This window comes from Nomia melanderi, unplaced genomic scaffold (genome assembly GCF_051020985.1).
Source record: "Nomia melanderi isolate GNS246 unplaced genomic scaffold, iyNomMela1 scaffold0105, whole genome shotgun sequence".
In the NCBI taxonomy this organism is placed as follows: Eukaryota; Metazoa; Arthropoda; class Insecta; order Hymenoptera; family Halictidae; genus Nomia; species Nomia melanderi.
Genome location: NW_027475220.1, coordinates 1 through 20,000, shown reverse-complemented (window position 1 = coordinate 20,000; position 20,000 = coordinate 1). Strand labels below are relative to the sequence as shown.

At 16.4% G+C, this 20,000-nt stretch overlaps 1 protein-coding gene and 3 pseudogenes across 1 annotated transcript; 1 reads left to right on the top strand and 3 right to left on the bottom strand.

The window, feature by feature from the left end:
• Positions 1-6,817: 6,817 nt before the first annotated feature.
• Positions 6,818-9,210, top strand: LOC143175527 (NADH-ubiquinone oxidoreductase chain 1-like). Its single transcript, XM_076374090.1, is given in 1 exon segment — positions 6,818-9,210. A coding segment is annotated over 1 exon segment (648 nt). The 3' UTR covers positions 7,466-9,210.
• Positions 7,533-8,687, bottom strand: LOC143175526 (cytochrome b pseudogene; annotated as a pseudogene).
• On the bottom strand, positions 7,533-14,355 carry LOC143175534 (cytochrome c oxidase subunit 3-like; annotated as a pseudogene).
• Positions 14,356-16,192: 1,837 nt separating this feature from the next.
• LOC143175525 (cytochrome c oxidase subunit 1 pseudogene) lies at positions 16,193-17,716 on the bottom strand (annotated as a pseudogene).
• Between the last annotated feature and the right edge of the window lie 2,284 nt (positions 17,717-20,000).

Genomic DNA, 20,000 nt, shown 5'->3' with positions numbered 1-20,000 from the left:
AAAATGAATTTTAATTGAAGAATAAAGTTTAATAGATTGAGTTCTTTCAAATAAAAAATTTTAATTAATAGCATCAATAAGTAAAGAAAAAATTTTACCCAATAACGTTTATAAAAAGTGAAAGAATTTTAGTCGGTAGTTTTAATTTTCAGTGAAAAAATTTTATTGGTAGTAAATTTAATAGATTTAATTTTATTTAGGGAGATTGAATTAAATTTAAAGGATTTATTGCAAATATTTTTTTTTTAAAATGAATTTTAATTGAAGAATAAAGTTTAATAGATTGAGTTCTTTCAAATAAAAAATTTTAATTAATAGCATCAATAAGTAAAGAAAAAATTTTACCCAATAACGTTTATAAAAAGTGAAAGAATTTTAGTCGGTAGTTTTAATTTTCAGTGAAAAAATTTTATTGGTAGTAAATTTAATAGATTTAATTTTATTTAGGGAGATTGAATTAAATTTAAAGGATTTATTGCAAATATTTTTTTTTTAAAATGAATTTTAATTGAAGAATAAAGTTTAATAGATTGAGTTCTTTCAAATAAAAAATTTTAATTAATAGCATCAATAAGTAAAGAAAAAATTTTACCCAATAACGTTTATAAAAAGTGAAAGAATTTTAGTCGGTAGTTTTAATTTTCAGTGAAAAAATTTTATTGGTAGTAAATTTAATAGATTTAATTTTATTTAGGGAGATTGAATTAAATTTAAAGGATTTATTGCAAATATTTTTTTTTTAAAATGAATTTTAATTGAAGAATAAAGTTTAATAGATTGAGTTCTTTCAAATAAAAAATTTTAATTGATAGCATCAATAAGTAAAGAAAAAATTTTACCCAATAACGTTTATAAAAAGTGAAAGAATTTTAGTCGGTAGTTTTAATTTTCAGTGAAAAAATTTTATTGGTAGTAAATTTAATAGATTTAATTTTATTTAGGGAGATTGAATTAAATTTAAAGGATTTATTGCAAATATTTTTTTTTTTAAAATGAATTTTAATTGAAGAATAAAGTTTAATAGATTGAGTTCTTTCAAATAAAAAATTTTAATTGATAGCATCAATAAGTAAAGAAAAAATTTTACCCAATAACGTTTATAAAAAGTGAAAGAATTTTAGTCGGTAGTTTTAATTTTCAGTGAAAAAATTTTATTGGTAGTAAATTTAATAGATTTAATTTTATTTAGGGAGATTGAATTAAATTTAAAGGATTTATTGCAAATATTTTTTTTTTAAAATGAATTTTAATTGAAGAATAAAGTTTAATAGATTGAGTTCTTTCAAATAAAAAATTTTAATTAATAGCATCAATAAGTAAAGAAAAAATTTTACCCAATAACGTTTATAAAAAGTGAAAGAATTTTAGTCGGTAGTTTTAATTTTCAGTGAAAAAATTTTATTGGTAGTAAATTTAATAGATTTAATTTTATTTAGGGAGATTGAATTAAATTTAAAGGATTTATTGCAAATATTTTTTTTTTAAAATGAATTTTAATTGAAGAATAAAGTTTAATAGATTGAGTTCTTTCAAATAAAAAATTTTAATTAATAGCATCAATAAGTAAAGAAAAAATTTTACCCAATAACGTTTATAAAAAGTGAAAGAATTTTAGTCGGTAGTTTTAATTTTCAGTGAAAAAATTTTATTGGTAGTAAATTTAATAGATTTAATTTTATTTAGGGAGATTGAATTAAATTTAAAGGATTTATTGCAAATATTTTTTTTTTAAAATGAATTTTAATTGAAGAATAAAGTTTAATAGATTGAGTTCTTTCAAATAAAAAATTTTAATTAATAGCATCAATAAGTAAAGAAAAAATTTTACCCAATAACGTTTATAAAAAGTGAAAGAATTTTAGTCGGTAGTTTTAATTTTCAGTGAAAAAATTTTATTGGTAGTAAATTTAATAGATTTAATTTTATTTAGGGAGATTGAATTAAATTTAAAGGATTTATTGCAAATATTTTTTTTTTAAAATGAATTTTAATTGAAGAATAAAGTTTAATAGATTGAGTTCTTTCAAATAAAAAATTTTAATTGATAGCATCAATAAGTAAAGAAAAAATTTTACCCAATAACGTTTATAAAAAGTGAAAGAATTTTAGTCGGTAGTTTTAATTTTCAGTGAAAAAATTTTATTGGTAGTAAATTTAATAGATTTAATTTTATTTAGGGAGATTGAATTAAATTTAAAGGATTTATTGCAAATATTTTTTTTTTAAAATGAATTTTAATTGAAGAATAAAGTTTAATAGATTGAGTTCTTTCAAATAAAAAATTTTAATTAATAGCATCAATAAGTAAAGAAAAAATTTTACCCAATAACGTTTATAAAAAGTGAAAGAATTTTAGTCGGTAGTTTTAATTTTCAGTGAAAAAATTTTATTGGTAGTAAATTTAATAGATTTAATTTTATTTAGGGAGATTGAATTAAATTTAAAGGATTTATTGCAAATATTTTTTTTTTAAAATGAATTTTAATTGAAGAATAAAGTTTAATAGATTGAGTTCTTTCAAATAAAAAATTTTAATTAATAGCATCAATAAGTAAAGAAAAAATTTTACCCAATAACGTTTATAAAAAGTGAAAGAATTTTAGTCGGTAGTTTTAATTTTCAGTGAAAAAATTTTATTGGTAGTAAATTTAATAGATTTAATTTTATTTAGGGAGATTGAATTAAATTTAAAGGATTTATTGCAAATATTTTTTTTTTAAAATGAATTTTAATTGAAGAATAAAGTTTAATAGATTGAGTTCTTTCAAATAAAAAATTTTAATTAATAGCATCAATAAGTAAAGAAAAAATTTTACCCAATAACGTTTATAAAAAGTGAAAGAATTTTAGTCGGTAGTTTTAATTTTCAGTGAAAAAATTTTATTGGTAGTAAATTTAATAGATTTAATTTTATTTAGGGAGATTGAATTAAATTTAAAGGATTTATTGCAAATATTTTTTTTTTAAAATGAATTTTAATTGAAGAATAAAGTTTAATAGATTGAGTTCTTTCAAATAAAAAATTTTAATTGATAGCATCAATAAGTAAAGAAAAAATTTTACCCAATAACGTTTATAAAAAGTGAAAGAATTTTAGTCGGTAGTTTTAATTTTCAGTGAAAAAATTTTATTGGTAGTAAATTTAATAGATTTAATTTTATTTAGGGAGATTGAATTAAATTTAAAGGATTTATTGCAAATATTTTTTTTTTAAAATGAATTTTAATTGAAGAATAAAGTTTAATAGATTGAGTTCTTTCAAATAAAAAATTTTAATTAATAGCATCAATAAGTAAAGAAAAAATTTTACCCAATAACGTTTATAAAAAGTGAAAGAATTTTAGTCGGTAGTTTTAATTTTCAGTGAAAAAATTTTATTGGTAGTAAATTTAATAGATTTAATTTTATTTAGGGAGATTGAATTAAATTTAAAGGATTTATTGCAAATATTTTTTTTTTTAAAATGAATTTTAATTGAAGAATAAAGTTTAATAGATTGAGTTCTTTCAAATAAAAAATTTTAATTGATAGCATCAATAAGTAAAGAAAAAATTTTACCCAATAACGTTTATAAAAAGTGAAAGAATTTTAGTCGGTAGTTTTAATTTTCAGTGAAAAAATTTTATTGGTAGTAAATTTAATAGATTTAATTTTATTTAGGGAGATTGAATTAAATTTAAAGGATTTATTGCAAATATTTTTTTTTTAAAATGAATTTTAATTGAAGAATAAAGTTTAATAGATTGAGTTCTTTCAAATAAAAAATTTTAATTAATAGCATCAATAAGTAAAGAAAAAATTTTACCCAATAACGTTTATAAAAAGTGAAAGAATTTTAGTCGGTAGTTTTAATTTTCAGTGAAAAAATTTTATTGGTAGTAAATTTAATAGATTTAATTTTATTTAGGGAGATTGAATTAAATTTAAAGGATTTATTGCAAATATTTTTTTTTTTAAAATGAATTTTAATTGAAGAATAAAGTTTAATAGATTGAGTTCTTTCAAATAAAAAATTTTAATTGATAGCATCAATAAGTAAAGAAAAAATTTTACCCAATAACGTTTATAAAAAGTGAAAGAATTTTAGTCGGTAGTTTTAATTTTCAGTGAAAAAATTTTATTGGTAGTAAATTTAATAGATTTAATTTTATTTAGGGAGATTGAATTAAATTTAAAGGATTTATTGCAAATATTTTTTTTTTAAAATGAATTTTAATTGAAGAATAAAGTTTTTGATTTTTGAATTATAATTAATTATTTAATTTAATTTATTATATAAAATTTTTATTTATTAGAATTTTAATAATTTTAATAATTTTATTTAGAAATTAATTTTTTTTTATTAATTAATGTTATAATTAGGAATTTAATTTAAATAAAGGATGAATAAGTGCCAGCATCTGCGGTTAAACTTTATTTATAAATTAATTTAATTAAATTTAAAATAATTTGTTTATGAAATTAATTTTTATTAAGTTTTATTAGTGAAATATATATAAATTTAATTAATTTAATTTTTATTAATATTATTTTTATTAAATATTTAAATTAAACTAGGATTAGATACCCTACTATAGATATGAAAGTTGTAATTTAACAATTAAATGTTGATCATTAAAATTAAAAAATTTGGCGGTTAAATATCTTTAAATTAGAGGAATTTGTAGATTAATTTGATAGTCCACGTTAAGATATACTAAAAAATTGGTTATGTATTGTCGTTTATTAAGATTATAGATTTAAATTTTATAATTAAAAAATATTTTTAATAATATAAGAATTCAGATCAAAATGTATTTTTTTTTAGGTTTATATGAATTACATTAAATTAAATTTTTGAATTTAAAATTTTAATATTTTAATAAAATTGGATTTAAAAGTAAATTAAATAAAATTTTATTATTTGAAATATTTTTTATTTAATGTACAAATCGCCCGTCAATTTCAATAGTATTGAAATAAGTCGTAACAAAGTTAGTGTATTGGAAAATGTACTTTTTTAAAATTTTAGTTTAATAAAAATTTTTTATTTACAATAAAAAGATTAATTTTTATAATTTAAAATTTTATTAAATATTATATATATATATATATATATTAAATTTGTTATATTTATTTTTTAAAGAAAATAATTTAATTTTATATTGTTTTAGTAAAATTTTTGAATAAATTTATTTTTTATTAAATAGTATTGTGAAAGAAATATTTTAATTTTATAAAAATAAAATTTATTTTTGTACCTTTTGTATCAGGGTTATTTAATTTATATATATAGATTTATAAATCTCGAAAATAAAATGATCTAAATAAATATAATTTTATATGTAGTAAAATGTTTATTAATATTTATTTAGAAATGAAATTTTATTCAAATTTTAGATATCTAGTTATTTTAGAATTGAATTTAATTCATATATTTAAGTTAATTTTTATTATTTTTATTATATTAATATATATATATATATAATTAAAAATTTATTAAATATAAAAAATTTATGGGATAATCTATAAATTTATTTATAATTATAAAATTTAGATTTTTATAAATTTATAAACATGAAATTTGTTATTGATATAGAAAATTTTATAATTTATTTTTATCTATTATTAATTTAATTTTATTAATATATTTTTTATAAAATAATATTTTAGAATTAATTGAAATTATTTATAATGATTAAATTAGTAATTGAATTTATTTATGAATAAAATATATTATAATATATAATATATATATATATATATTTAAAGAATTCGGCAAAATTTATATTCAAATGTTTAACAAAAACATTTCTTTTTGATTATTATTTTAAGGTAAGCTCTACTCAATGAATTTAATTTTAAATAGTTGCAGTATTTATAACTGTGCAAAGGTAGCATAATAATTTGGCTTTTAATTAAGGTCTTGTATAAATGAGTTAATGAAATATAAACTGTTTCAAGTATAAATTATGAATTTAAATTTTAAGTAAAAATGCTTAATTTTTTTTAAGGGACGAGAAGACCCTATAGAATTTTATAATTTAATTTATTAAATATTATTTAAAGTTTAATTTTAATTTAATTAATTTATTATTTAATTGGGAGGATGTTTAAATTTAATAAACTTTAAAATATTTTAATCAATAATTATTGTAAAATTTTTGAGATTTTTTTAAAATTATTAGAAAAAAATTACCTTAGGGATAACAGCATAATATTTTTGGGAAGATCGTATTTATAAAAATGTTTATGACCTCGATGTTGAATTAAAATTAAATTTAAATGAAGACATTTAAATATTAAGTCTGTTCGACTTTTTAAATTTTACATGATTTGAGTTCAGATCGGCGTAAGCCAGATCAGTTTCTATCTTTAAATTAATTTTAAATTTTTGTACGAAAGGACTAAGTTTAAATAAATGTTATTTTTTGGTTAATTTAAATTTATTAATAATTATCTTGGCAGAAAAGTGTTATAAATTTAGAATTTATGAATATTATAAGAATAAGTATTATAATAGATAATAATTTTATTTGAATTTAGAATAATTATTTTAGATTTTTTTATATTTATAATTTTATTAATTTTTAATTTAATTAGAATAGCTTTTTTGACATTATTTGAACGTAAATTATTAAGTTTAGTTCAATTTCGGGTTGGGCCAAATAAAGTTGGATTTTTAGGATTTTTACAACCTTTTAGAGATGCAATTAAATTATTAAGTAAAGAATTATTTTTAGTTATAAAAAGAAAGTTTTTGATTTATATATTTATACCTATTTTAATATTTTTATTTTCTATATTAATTTGATTTATTTACCCAATAAGTTGTTATATGATTTTTTTTGATTATGGTATTTTATTTATGTTAATAATTATTGGGTTAAATGTTTATCCTGTAATATTTAGAGGTTGAATTTCTAATTCAAATTATTCAATGTTAGGTTCTATTCGATCTATTGCTCAATCAGTTTCTTATGAAGTTAGTTTATTTTTAATTTTATTTTCTTTAATTTTATTAATTGAAGATTTTTCATTTTATAATTTTTTAAAGTATCAATTATATATATATATATTTATATATATATTTCCTATTTATTTAATGTTTTTAATTAGTATATTAGTTGAATTAAATCGTTCACCTTTTGACTTAATTGAAGGTGAATCTGAATTAGTTTCAGGATTTAATATTGAATATTTTAGAGGTACATTTACATTAATTTTTATATCTGAATATTTAAGAATTGTTTTTGTTAGAGTAATTATAGTATTGATTTTTTTTGGTGTAGATTTTGTAAGATGAAATTTTGCGTTATTTGTTGATATTCATTTTTTTTTCATTATTTTAATACGTTCAATTTGTCCGCGAATTCGGTATGATCAATTAATAGATTTATGTTGAAAAAAGTTTTTATTAATTTCTTTATATTATATTTTGTTAAATTTTATATTTAAAGAATTTTTATTAATAATTATTTTTTAAAGTTAATAGATTTATTTAAAATCTATATTATATTTTCAAAATATATGCTTATTTCAAGCTCATTAACTTAGTTATGATAAATAAGTTTATCTCAAAAATAATTTAAAATTGGGGAGGTAAAAAAATAAGAAAAATAAATAATTGAAAATAATTGTGTTAATTGAATATATGGATATTCAATTAATTGTCTACCTAGTCATGTTAGTATAATAAATGATATAATGAATAACCAAAAATTTATTTTATTTAAATAATAATATTTGCATGAATTTATATTATTTTTATTTGATATTGTTAATATAATTAAAATTAAAATTGATAATATTAAAAAAATTACACCTCCTAATTTATTTGGAATGGATCGAAGAATAGCATATGCAAATAAGAAGTATCATTCAGGTTTAATATGTTCAGGAGTAATTATTGGGTTTGCAAGAATAAAATTATCAGGGTCACTTAGTATGTAAGGAAATTTTATTGTGATTAAGAAAAAAATTGTTAAAATAATTATGTAACCAAATAAATCTTTAATAATAAAATAAGGGTTGAAAGATAATATATAAAGTTTTCTTGTTAACCCTATAGAGTTATGAGAGAATCTTAAATGTAAAAAAAATAAATGTAGAATTACTAATAATAAAATAATTATTGGTAAAATAAAATGAAAAGAATAGAATCGATTTAAAGTAGCGTTATTAATTGAAAATCCACCTCAAATTCATTGAACTAATATTTGTCCTAAGTATGGGATAGCTGATAATAAATTAGTAATTACAGTTGCTCCCCAAAAAGATATTTGTCCTCAAGGTAACACATATCCTAAAAATGCTGTTGCTATTGATAGTAATAAAATAATAATTCCAATTAATCATACTTTTGTAAGTGTGAATGAAAAATAGTAGATTCCTCGGGCGATATGTAAAAATATTGATATAAAAAAGAATGAGGCTCCATTTATATGAGTTAATCGTATAAATCACCCAAGATTAATATTTTTTATAATATGAATAGTTCTATTAAAGGCTAGATTTATATTTGGACAATAATGAAAAGATAAAAATAATCCAGAAATAATTTGAATTATTAAGAATAATCCTAAAATTGATCCTAAATTTCATAAGTAGTTAATACTTATTGGAGTTGGTAGGTTAATTAGTGATAAATTAAGTATTTTTATTAATGGATTAATATTTATAAATTTATAAAAAATTTTATTCTTCATAGATTAATTTTTTATTTTTCGTAATGATTGATTTGTTTTACTAGTTATAGAAATTTTTATTGTTAAAATTAAAATTAATAGTAATAATCTTATTAAATAAAAAATAATTAAAGTATATGGATATTCATAAATTTTGTAAATATTAACATTTTCATTAGTTGAATTAATAATTATTTTTTTATTTTTGCATAAAAGTAAAGTTAAAGAAAATAAAAATAAAAATATAAAATTTATGAAAAGAAAATATTTATCTATTTTATTTTTTTTAGAAATAAATGAATTATTTATTATTCTGACAAAGTATATAAATATAATTAGTATACTTCTAATAATTGTAATAAAAATTATTATTAAATATAAAGATTTTTTTGGTATAAAAATGTAGTTAATTATTATTAAAGTTATTGTATAATAAATTAATGTTATTATAAAATTTATAGGAGGTAAATTATTTTTTGAGATATTATATAATTTTATTCATAGTAATATAATGATTTTTAAAATGATAATTTTTACAAATAGTTCAATTAGCTATAAGAAATAAATTTCTGATTTTAATTTACAAAATTAATATTTTTATATTTAAATTATATAGCTTATCGAATTTATCAAAAAATAGTTTTAAAGAAAATTTTAATTTTGGAGATTAAAGATATTATTTTTAAATAATTTTTTTGAAATTTATTGAATAAATTTATTTTATAAATTAATTTTTTTAGAAGTTTTTAGGGAATTTAATTATATATTATTATTATTTGTTATAATTTTATTAATAATATTAAGATTTAAGAGATTTTTATTAATTTTAATTTGTTTAGAGTTTTTATTAATTTTAATTTTACATTTAACTTTAATATTGTCAGATTTAGATTTAAATGATTGATTATTTTTAGTTGTTTTAATTATAGGTGTTTGTGAGAGTTTAATTGGGCTAGGTTTAATAATTAGAATAATTTTTTTATTTGGGAATCAAAGTGTTAAAGTATTAAATTTAATATGATAATTTATGTAATTTTTATAATAATCTTATTAATTTTTTTTAATAGTAAGTATTTATTAGGAATATTAATATTATTATTTTGTATAATTCCATTTCTTTGTTTTAATCAATTTGTAGAAAATGGGATAATTAATGAAATATTAGGAATAAATTTATATTCTTATATATTATTATCATTAACATTTTTAATTTTTGGGTTAATTTTTATTTTTTTTGATGTTAAAAATAATGATTTTTTTTATTTTAAAATATTAATATTGACATTATTAATTTCTTTAATTTTTGTTTTTACTTCAATAAATTTATTAATATTTTATTTTATATTTGAAATTAGGTTAGTTCTTATATTTTTTATTATTATAAAATGAGGGATAGGTGAAATACGAGAGTTAGCTTCATTTTATTTATTATTTTATACAATATTTTTTTCTTTACCTTTTTTAATTTTTATTTTAGATTTATATTATTTTTATAATATTTTAATGATGTATTACTTTGAAATATTAAAAATTAAATATTTAAATATGTTTATATTTTTATTTTTTATGTTTACATTTTTTGTTAAGATTCCTATATTTATATTCCATTCTTGATTATTGAAAGCTCATGTTGAGGCTCCTGTTATTGGATCAATAATTTTAGCAGGAATTTTATTAAAATTAGGAATTTATGGTTTAATTCGTTTTATATTAATATTTATAAAAAATTTTATTGAATTTAATGAAATTATTATATATTTTAGAATTTTTGGATCAATATTAATTAGTATTTTATGTATACGTCAAATTGATATAAAAATTTTAGTGGCTTATTCTTCAGTTGTTCATATAGGATTAACATTAAGAGGGATAATAACATTAATAAATAGTGGGGTTAAAGGTAGTTATATAATAATAATTTCTCATGGTTTATGTTCATCAGGGTTATTTTTTTTAGTAAATTTATGTTATTTATTAAGAAATAGACGATTGATATTAATAAATAAAGGATTAATAAATTTATACCCTAGAATATCTTTAATATGATTTTTATTATGTACTTCAAATTTATCTGCTCCATTATCATTAAATTTAATTAGTGAAATTTTTTTAATTATAAGTTTAGTTAATTGAAATTTTTTAAATTTATTTATTTTAATAATTTTAATATTTTTTAGATTTTTTTATTCACTAAATTTATTTAGATATACTCAACATGGTGAATTTAATTTTTGTAAAATTAATAAATATAGGTTAATAGATTATTTAATTGTTTTATCTCATTGAATTCCTTTAAATTTATTTATTTTTAATTTATCAATATTTTTATAATTTGATTAATTAAATTTAAGTAGTTTAAAAAAAAATATTGAATTGTGATTTCAAAGATGTAATTGATTACTTTAAATTATTATTATAAAATTTATAGTTTATTTTTTATTTATATTTTTTTCTTCTTTTTTTTTTTTTTTTTTTGGATTTTATTTATATTTATTTAAAATTATTTATTTTATAGAATGAGTAATTATTGAAATAAATTCTATAAAATTTAGATTTGTTATTTATATTGATTTTATATCTATAATATATTTAAGTACAGTTATTTTAATTACTGGGATTGTTATATTATATAGTATTGAATATATAGAAAATGATTTGTATATTGAACGTTTTAAATTATTAGTTTTTATTTTTATGATTTCTATATGTTTTATAATTTTGAGACCAAGAATAATTGGTATTATTTTAGGGTGAGATGGGTTAGGATTAATTTCTTATTGTTTAGTAATTTATTATCAAAATAAAAATTCTTATAATTCTGGTATATTAACTGTTTGTTGTAATCGGTTAGGAGATGTAGCTTTAATTTTAATTATTTGTATATTGTCATTTTTTGGTTCTTGAAATATTTTTTTTTATCAAGATTTTAAATTAATTTCATTATTTATGTTAATTATGATATTAACTAAAAGTGCACAGTTTCCATTTTCTTTTTGATTACCTGCAGCTATAACTGCACCAACACCTGTTTCTTCATTGGTTCATTCATCAACTTTAGTAACTGCAGGTGTTTATTTATTGATTCGGTATAATAAAATATTTATAGATTTAAATTTTATGAATATTTTAATATTATTAATTTTTAGTTTTACAATATTTATATCTGGTTTAATAGCAAATTTTGAAATAAATTTTAAGAAAGTTATTGCTTTATCAACTTTAAGTCAGTTAAGTTTTATAATAAGTATTTTATTATTAGGAAATGTTGATTTAGGATTTTTTCATTTAATTTGTCATGCTTTATTTAAATCTACAATATTTTTAAGTGTTGGAAGTTTTATTCATATGAATTTGGGTATTCAAGATTTACGTTTTTTTAGAGGTAATTTTTATATTAATCCTTTAAAGAGATTTATATTTATTTTATCAATTTTAAATTTATGTGGATTTCCTTTTATTACTGGTTTTTTTTCTAAAGATTTAATTATAGAAATATTTTATAATTTTAATTTAATTATTTTAATTATAATAATTTTGTATATTTCAATTGTATTAACAGTAAGTTATAGTATTCGTTTATTAAATTGAGTATTAATTTATTATATTAATTATTTTAGATATTTATATGTAAATGAAAGAAGATCTAAATATATAAATTATTCATTTATTTTAATAGGAGGTTTTAGTATTTTTTATGGTAAATATTTTTATAATATATTTATTTATGAAAATTTTAAAATAACATTAAATGATAAATATGTATTATTATTAATATATTTTTTATCTTTAATGTTTTATTTTGAATTTAAAAGTTTAATTTTTTTAAAAAAGAGAGTTTTTGTTAAAATATCAAATTTTATTTTAAGTATATTTTATTCAGAATATTTATTAAAAATTTTTTATGTTTGATTTATTAATAAGATATTTAATTTTGAAATTATATTTGATAAATCTGTAGATAAAGTTTTTGTGATAAATTTAAAGTTTTTGATAAATTTTATAATTAAAAATAATGTTTTAATAAAAATTTATAAAAAAAATGTTGGTGTTGTAAATATATTATTTTATTATTTTATTATTTTTATGTTTTTTTTATTTATATAAATTTTATTGTATTTAAATAGCTTAATTAAGAGTATTATATTGAAAATATAATTGTAATTGTAAAATTTTTAAATATTTATAAATTTTTAGGTAAAATTTTTTTTATACTGAAAATATAATGTTTTTAATAAACTATATAAATTTAGAAATATAAATGATTTTATTTTCATTTAAGAATGAATTAGAAGTTCATGAATTTTATTTCATTAATTGGAATATTTTGTATTCATTTAAATTATTAACATTAATTTACCTCTATTTTGGTTTCAATTAATTAAGATATATTTAAAAATTATTTTAAATTGCAATTTTAATGTTATATTTAAATTTATTAACTAATATCCTAATTTTTTATTTATATATATAGGAATAAATTTATCCAATAATTAAGTCGAAATTAATTTGTATTATTTTACTTTATATATAGTTGTATAATTTAAATTCATGTTAAATAATTATATGTCCATTCGTATCACAAACTTATAAAGAGGATTAAAATAAATATTAAAAAAATAAATATTCTTAATTTTTGTAAGCTATTTAATGAATTAATAATAGGTAGAATTAAAATAATTTCTATATCAAAAATTAAAAATATTAAAGTAATTAAAAAAAATTGAATAGAAAATGGTAATTGTGGGGGTGTTAATTGATCAAATCCGCATTCAAATGGTTTTATTTTTTCTCGGTCTTTATTATTTTTTAATGATAAAAATTTATTAATAGATAAAATTAATAATGGAATTAAAATTAAAAATATTACAATAATTAATATTGAAAGTATTATATAAATTAAGTTTTATTTAAATTTTTTAATTGGAAATTAAATGTAGTTTTGTTATACTATTTATATAATTTAATATATTCATCAATAAATTAAAATGTATAAAATTAATCAAATTATATCAACAAAATGTCAATATCATGATGCTAAATCAAAATTTAAATGATGAATTATTGAAAAATGATTTTTTTTTAATCGTAAAGAGCAAATAATTAAAAATATAGTTCCAATAATTACATGAATTCCATGAAATCCTGTAGCTATGAAAAAGATTGACCCAAAAATTCTGTCATTAAATGTAAAATTAGATTCTAGATATTCAATATATTGAAGTATTGAAAAATATATTCCTAAATAGATTGTTATATTTAATAATTTTAATGATTTTTTATAGTTATTTTTAATTAAATTATGTCTTCATGTGATTGTTATTCCTGAATAAATTAAAATAATTGAGTTTAGTAATGGGATGTCATATGGATTAAATATATTAATTATTTTTGGGGGTCATAAATTTCCAATTTCTATTGAAGGTGAAATTGATGAATGTAAAAAAGTTCAAAAAAATGAAATAAAGAAAAATAATTCAGAAATAATAAATAGAATTATTCTAAATTTAATTATATTTATAATATTTAGGGTATGAAATCCTTGAAATGTTCTTTCTCGAATTAGATCTCGTCATCATTGGTATGATGTTAATATTAATGTAAATAAATTTAATAAATTAAGAAGAGAAAAATTTAAGTTAAATCTAATGATATTATTAAATAATAAATTTATTAGATTAAATGATAAAATTAATGGTCAAGGTCTATTTGTTGTTATATGAAATGGATTATTTTTTGAATTTATAATTGTATTAATTTTCATAAATTTAACTAGTTTGTTTCATTAAAATAAAGTAATGATAAAATTGTAAATACATATGATTGAATGAATGCTACAGAAATTTCTAAAATTATTAATAAATTTTGAATAATAATTATTATTGGAATGAATTTAATTGATAAATTTGTTATTGAAGAACCTAATAAAGATAGAAGTAAGTGACCAGCTAATATATTTGCGGATAATCGAATTGCTAAGGTTCATGGTCGAATAAAGTTTCTGATTGATTCAATTATTACTATAAATCTTATTAATATAGAAGGTGTATTTATAGGTACAAGATGAATTAATATATGTTTTGTATTTTTAATTCAACCAAATATTATAAATCTAATTCATAATCTTAAAGATAAACTTAAATTAATTCTTATATGTCTTGTTGGTGTAAATACGTAAGGTATTAAACTAATTAAATTTATATTTATAATTAAATAGAATAATCTTAAAAATATAATTAAATTATAATGGTTAATTTTTTTTGTTAAAATTTTAAATTCATTTAAAATAAAGTTTATTAATATAATTCATTTAAAATTAAATCGTGAGGGGATAAATCAATAAGATCAATTAAAAATTAAAATAGGTCAAATTATAATGATTCAATTTAGAGAATAATTATTAGATGTTGAAGGATCAAAGATTGAGAATATATTTGTTATCATAATATTTTTGAATAATTATTATCATTTTTTTTTGAAGTTTATTTTTTTTTGAGTTATTTTATTTTTGTAAATAAAATTATTTATTATGAAATGAATTAATATTGTGATGATTGTAAATAAAATAATAATAAAAATTAAAATTAAAGTTCATTTTATAGGTCTTATTTGAGGAATAAAAGAATTTTTAATTATCATTAAGAATATTTTTTTATTATATTTAACTTAAAAGGTTAATTCTTTATTTTTAAGATACTTAATGGATAAAAAAATATTTTTATAAAATAATTTTAAATTGACAATTTAATGTTATTTAATTTAACTAATTCTTTTTAATTTATAAGTTTAATTTATTAATTCAATTAGTAAAGTTTTTTAAATTTGTTCTTTCAATGGTAATTGGTATAAATGAATGGTAAGCTCCGCAAATTTCTGAACATTGTCCAAAATATAATCCTGGTCGTAATGAAATTAATGATATTTGATTAATTCGTCCTGGAGTTGCATCTATTTTAATTCCTATTGAAGGAACTGTTCATGAATGAATAACATCTATTGATGTTGTTAATATACGAATTGGGGTATTAAATGGAATGATTAATCGATTATCTACATCTAGTAACCGAAATGAGTTTAATTCTAATAGATTAATTATATATGAATCAATTGAATTATTATTAAATTCTGGGTATTCGTAAGATCAGTATCATTGATGTCCAATTGATTTAATTGAAAAAAAAGTTGGATTTCATAATTCATCAATAAAGTAAAGTATTTTTAATGATGGGATAGAAATAATTAATAGTATAATTATTGGAATGATAGTTCAAATTATTTCTAAGTTATGATTTTTAATAAATTTTAAATTAATGAATTTATTTTCTATAATTATAAAATTTATATAAATAATAGATATAGTAATTATTATTAAAATAATTATTGTAAAATTATAAAAATAAATTAGATTATCTATTAATGGTGAATTTGGGTCTGGGAATGAATATATATTTCAATGAGCAATTTTTAATAAAAATTTACATTTTATTTATGGTGTTTAAGACCATTGCACTTAAATCTGCCATATTAAATTAATTTTTTAAAAGAATTATAGGTAATTCATTAAAACAATGTTCTGAAGGGGATAAATTAATTCATTCTAATGATGAAAAGATATATTTTAATAGAATTAATCGTTGTTTAATTAAACTTTCAAGTATAATAAAAATGAAAAAAATTAATCTATTAAATGAAATTAATGATCCAATTGAAGAGATTAAATTTCAACAATAATATGCATCTGGGTAATCAGAGTATCGTCGTGGTATTCTTATTAATCCTAAAAAATGTTGAGGAAAAAATGTTAAATTTACTCCAATAAATATTATAAAAAAATGAATATTTAATAATTTTTTATTTAATGTTAATATAGTAAAATTTGGATATCAATGAATAATTCTTGAAAAAATTGCAAAGACAGCTCCTATTGATAAAACGTAATGAAAGTGACCAATAACATAGTATGTGTCATGAAGAATAATATCAATTGATGAATTAGATAATATAATTCCTGATAATCCACCAATTGTAAATAATGAGATAAATCCTAAAGATCATAAAATTGATGGGTTTAAGAAAATTTTAGTTCTATAGAATGTTGATAATCATCTGAATACTTTAATTCCTGTTGGTACGGCAATTACTATAGTTGCGGCAGTAAAATATGCTCGAGTGTCAACATCTAATCCTACAGTAAATATATGATGTGCTCATACGATAAATCCTAAAAATCCAATACCTAGTATAGCATAAATTATTCTTAAATTTCCAAATGTTTCTTTTTTTCCTCTTTCATTTATAATAATTTGTGAAATTAATCCAAATCCAGGTAAAATTAAAATATAAACTTCAGGGTGTCCAAAAAATCAAAATAAATGTTGGTAAAGAATTGGATCTCCTCCTCCTGATGGTTCAAAAAATGATGTATTTAAGTTTCGATCAGTTAATAATATTGTGATAGCTCCGGCTAATACAGGTAAAGATAAAAGTAATAAAATTGCTGTAATAATAATTGATCAAGGAAATAATGAAATTTGATTATAATTTAATGAAATATTTTTTGAATAATAAATTGTTGTAATAAAATTTATTGCTCCTAGAATTGATGATATTCCTGCAATGTGAAGTGAAATAATTCCGTAATCAACTGATATTGATGAGTGAAATGTATTTAATGATAATGGTGGATAAACTGTTCAACCTGTTCCTATTCCGGATCCAGAAATTCTTCTGATAATTAGTAATAAAATTGATGGGATTAATAATCAAAAACTTAAATTATTTATACGTGGAAATGCTATATCTGGTGTTCCTAATATTAAAGGGATTAGTCAATTCCCAAATCCTCCAACTATAAATGGTATAACTATAAAAAAAATTATTAAAAATGCATGAGCTGTAACAATAGTATTATAAAGTTGATCATTATTAATTCATGATCCTGGTGTACTTAGTTCTATTCGAATAATTATTCTTATTGATGATCCAAGTATACCTGATCATATCGCAAAGATAAAGTATAATATTCCAATGTATTTATGGTTTGTTGAATAAAATCATTTTGATATGTTAAATATAAAAATTTAAATTTTTAAGATTGATAAAATTATATATATATATTAATCTTTGAAGGATTAAAGTTTATTAATTAACTTACAATCTTTTTGAAAAATATCATGCCTGAAATTAAGGGATAAATTGTAAATTTATTTATGAATAGATAATTCTGATATTATGAATTAATAAAATTTTATAATTTAAATAAAAATATTAAATTGCAAATTTAAATATATTATGTAAATAATTAAAATTTTAGTAAAAAAAATATATTAGTGAGAAAAAAATAAATAAATAAAATATTTTATTATAAATAAATTTAAATTTTAATTTTTTAAAATTAAATATATAAGTATATTTTATTTGAGTGTCAGAAAAGTTTAAATTGAAAAAATTTAAGTAGTTAAATGTTGAAAATACAGATATTATTATAATAAATAAGATAGTTATTTTAAATATACCTGTTTTTATTAGACTTTGTATTATGTCAATTTTTATAATAAATGAAGTTATTGGGGGTAATTGACAATATAAAAGAATTAAAATTGTTAATTTAAATTTATTTGATTTATTGAAATATAAAAATGATTTAAAATTTGTAGAATTAATAAAATTGAAATGATTCAAAAATATAAAAAGTAAATAAGAAATTGATAAATATATAAAAAAATAATGTATTCAAATTTCATTATTAAAATTAATTAAGAAAATTATTAATGATGAATGAAATATTGATGAATATGAAAATATTAATTTTAATGAAATTTGTGATATTATAAAAATTGGTGATATTAATAATGTTATGTATAGAGTTATGAAAAAAAAAAAATTTAAATTACAAAAATAATAAATAATTAATATTGGGATAAATTTTATAAATGTTGTAAAATAAAAAATAAGAAAGTAATTTATATTTTTTATAATAATATTTGTTCAAAAATGTATTGGTATAATACCTATTTTTATTCAAATAGAAAATATAAATATTATATAATAAATATTTATTTCTTTATTTATTATAATTATTAAAAAAGAAAAAATTATTATTAATCCTGAAATTGAAGAAATTAAAAAATATAAAACTCTTTTTTTATTAAAATTTAAAAAACATATAATAGAAATAAAAATTAAATTTAAAGTTTCTATAATTAATCATAAATAAAAAAAATTTGAAAGATATAAAGTTAAAATAGGTATATAAGATAAAATTAAAGTTAATATAAAAATTGATTTATTATTAAAATTAATTTATAATTAAATTTAGATTTATTAATTATTTAAAAAATAATTTGAGTTTTTCATAAATTATAATTAAAAAATTTAAATTAATATAATATATAAATAAAAAATTTAAAATTAATATAATTTAAAAATTTTTATATTTATTTAATTTTTTTAAATTCTTTAAAATTCAAAATTTTATGTGCAAATACACTTAAATATATTAAAAAATATTTAATTATTAAAAATTTTAAATATCAATAATTTATTAATATTTAAATTTAAATAAAATTTAATTTAAGTTTTTGAAATAAAAAATATTTAGTAATAGTAAAATTTTTACATTAAATATTACATCAAAATAATCCTTTTAATCAGGCATATTACTAATTATATAAAAGAATTAATATATTTTCTATTTTTAGGGTATGAACCTATTAGCTTATGTTATTTAGCTTATTTATATAAATTTATTGTTATACCTATTTAATTAATTTTCTTTATTTATTGATGGTATTAATTAAATTTACATATTTGAAGGGATTTATTTATTATATGTATTTTAATTAATTTCTTTATCAATTGATGTTATTAATTAAATTTGTATATTTAGGGAAATTTATTGTTATACCTATTTAATTAATTTTCTTTATTTATTGATGGTATTAATTAAATTTACATATTTGAAGGGATTTATTTATTATATGTATTTTAATTAATTTCTTTATCAATTGATGTTATTAATTAAATTTGTATATTTAGGGAAATTTATTGTTATACCTATTTAATTAATTTTCTTTATTTATTGATGGTATTAATTAAATTTACATATTTGAAGGGATTTATTTATTATATGTATTTTAATTAATTTCTTTATCAATTGATGTTATTAATTAAATTTGTATATTTAGGGAAATTTATTGTTATACCTATTTAATTAATTTTCTTTATTTATTGATGGTATTAATTAAATTTACATATTTGAAGGGATTTATTTATTATATGTATTTTAATTAATTTCTTTATCAATTGATGTTATTAATTAAATTTGTATATTTAGGG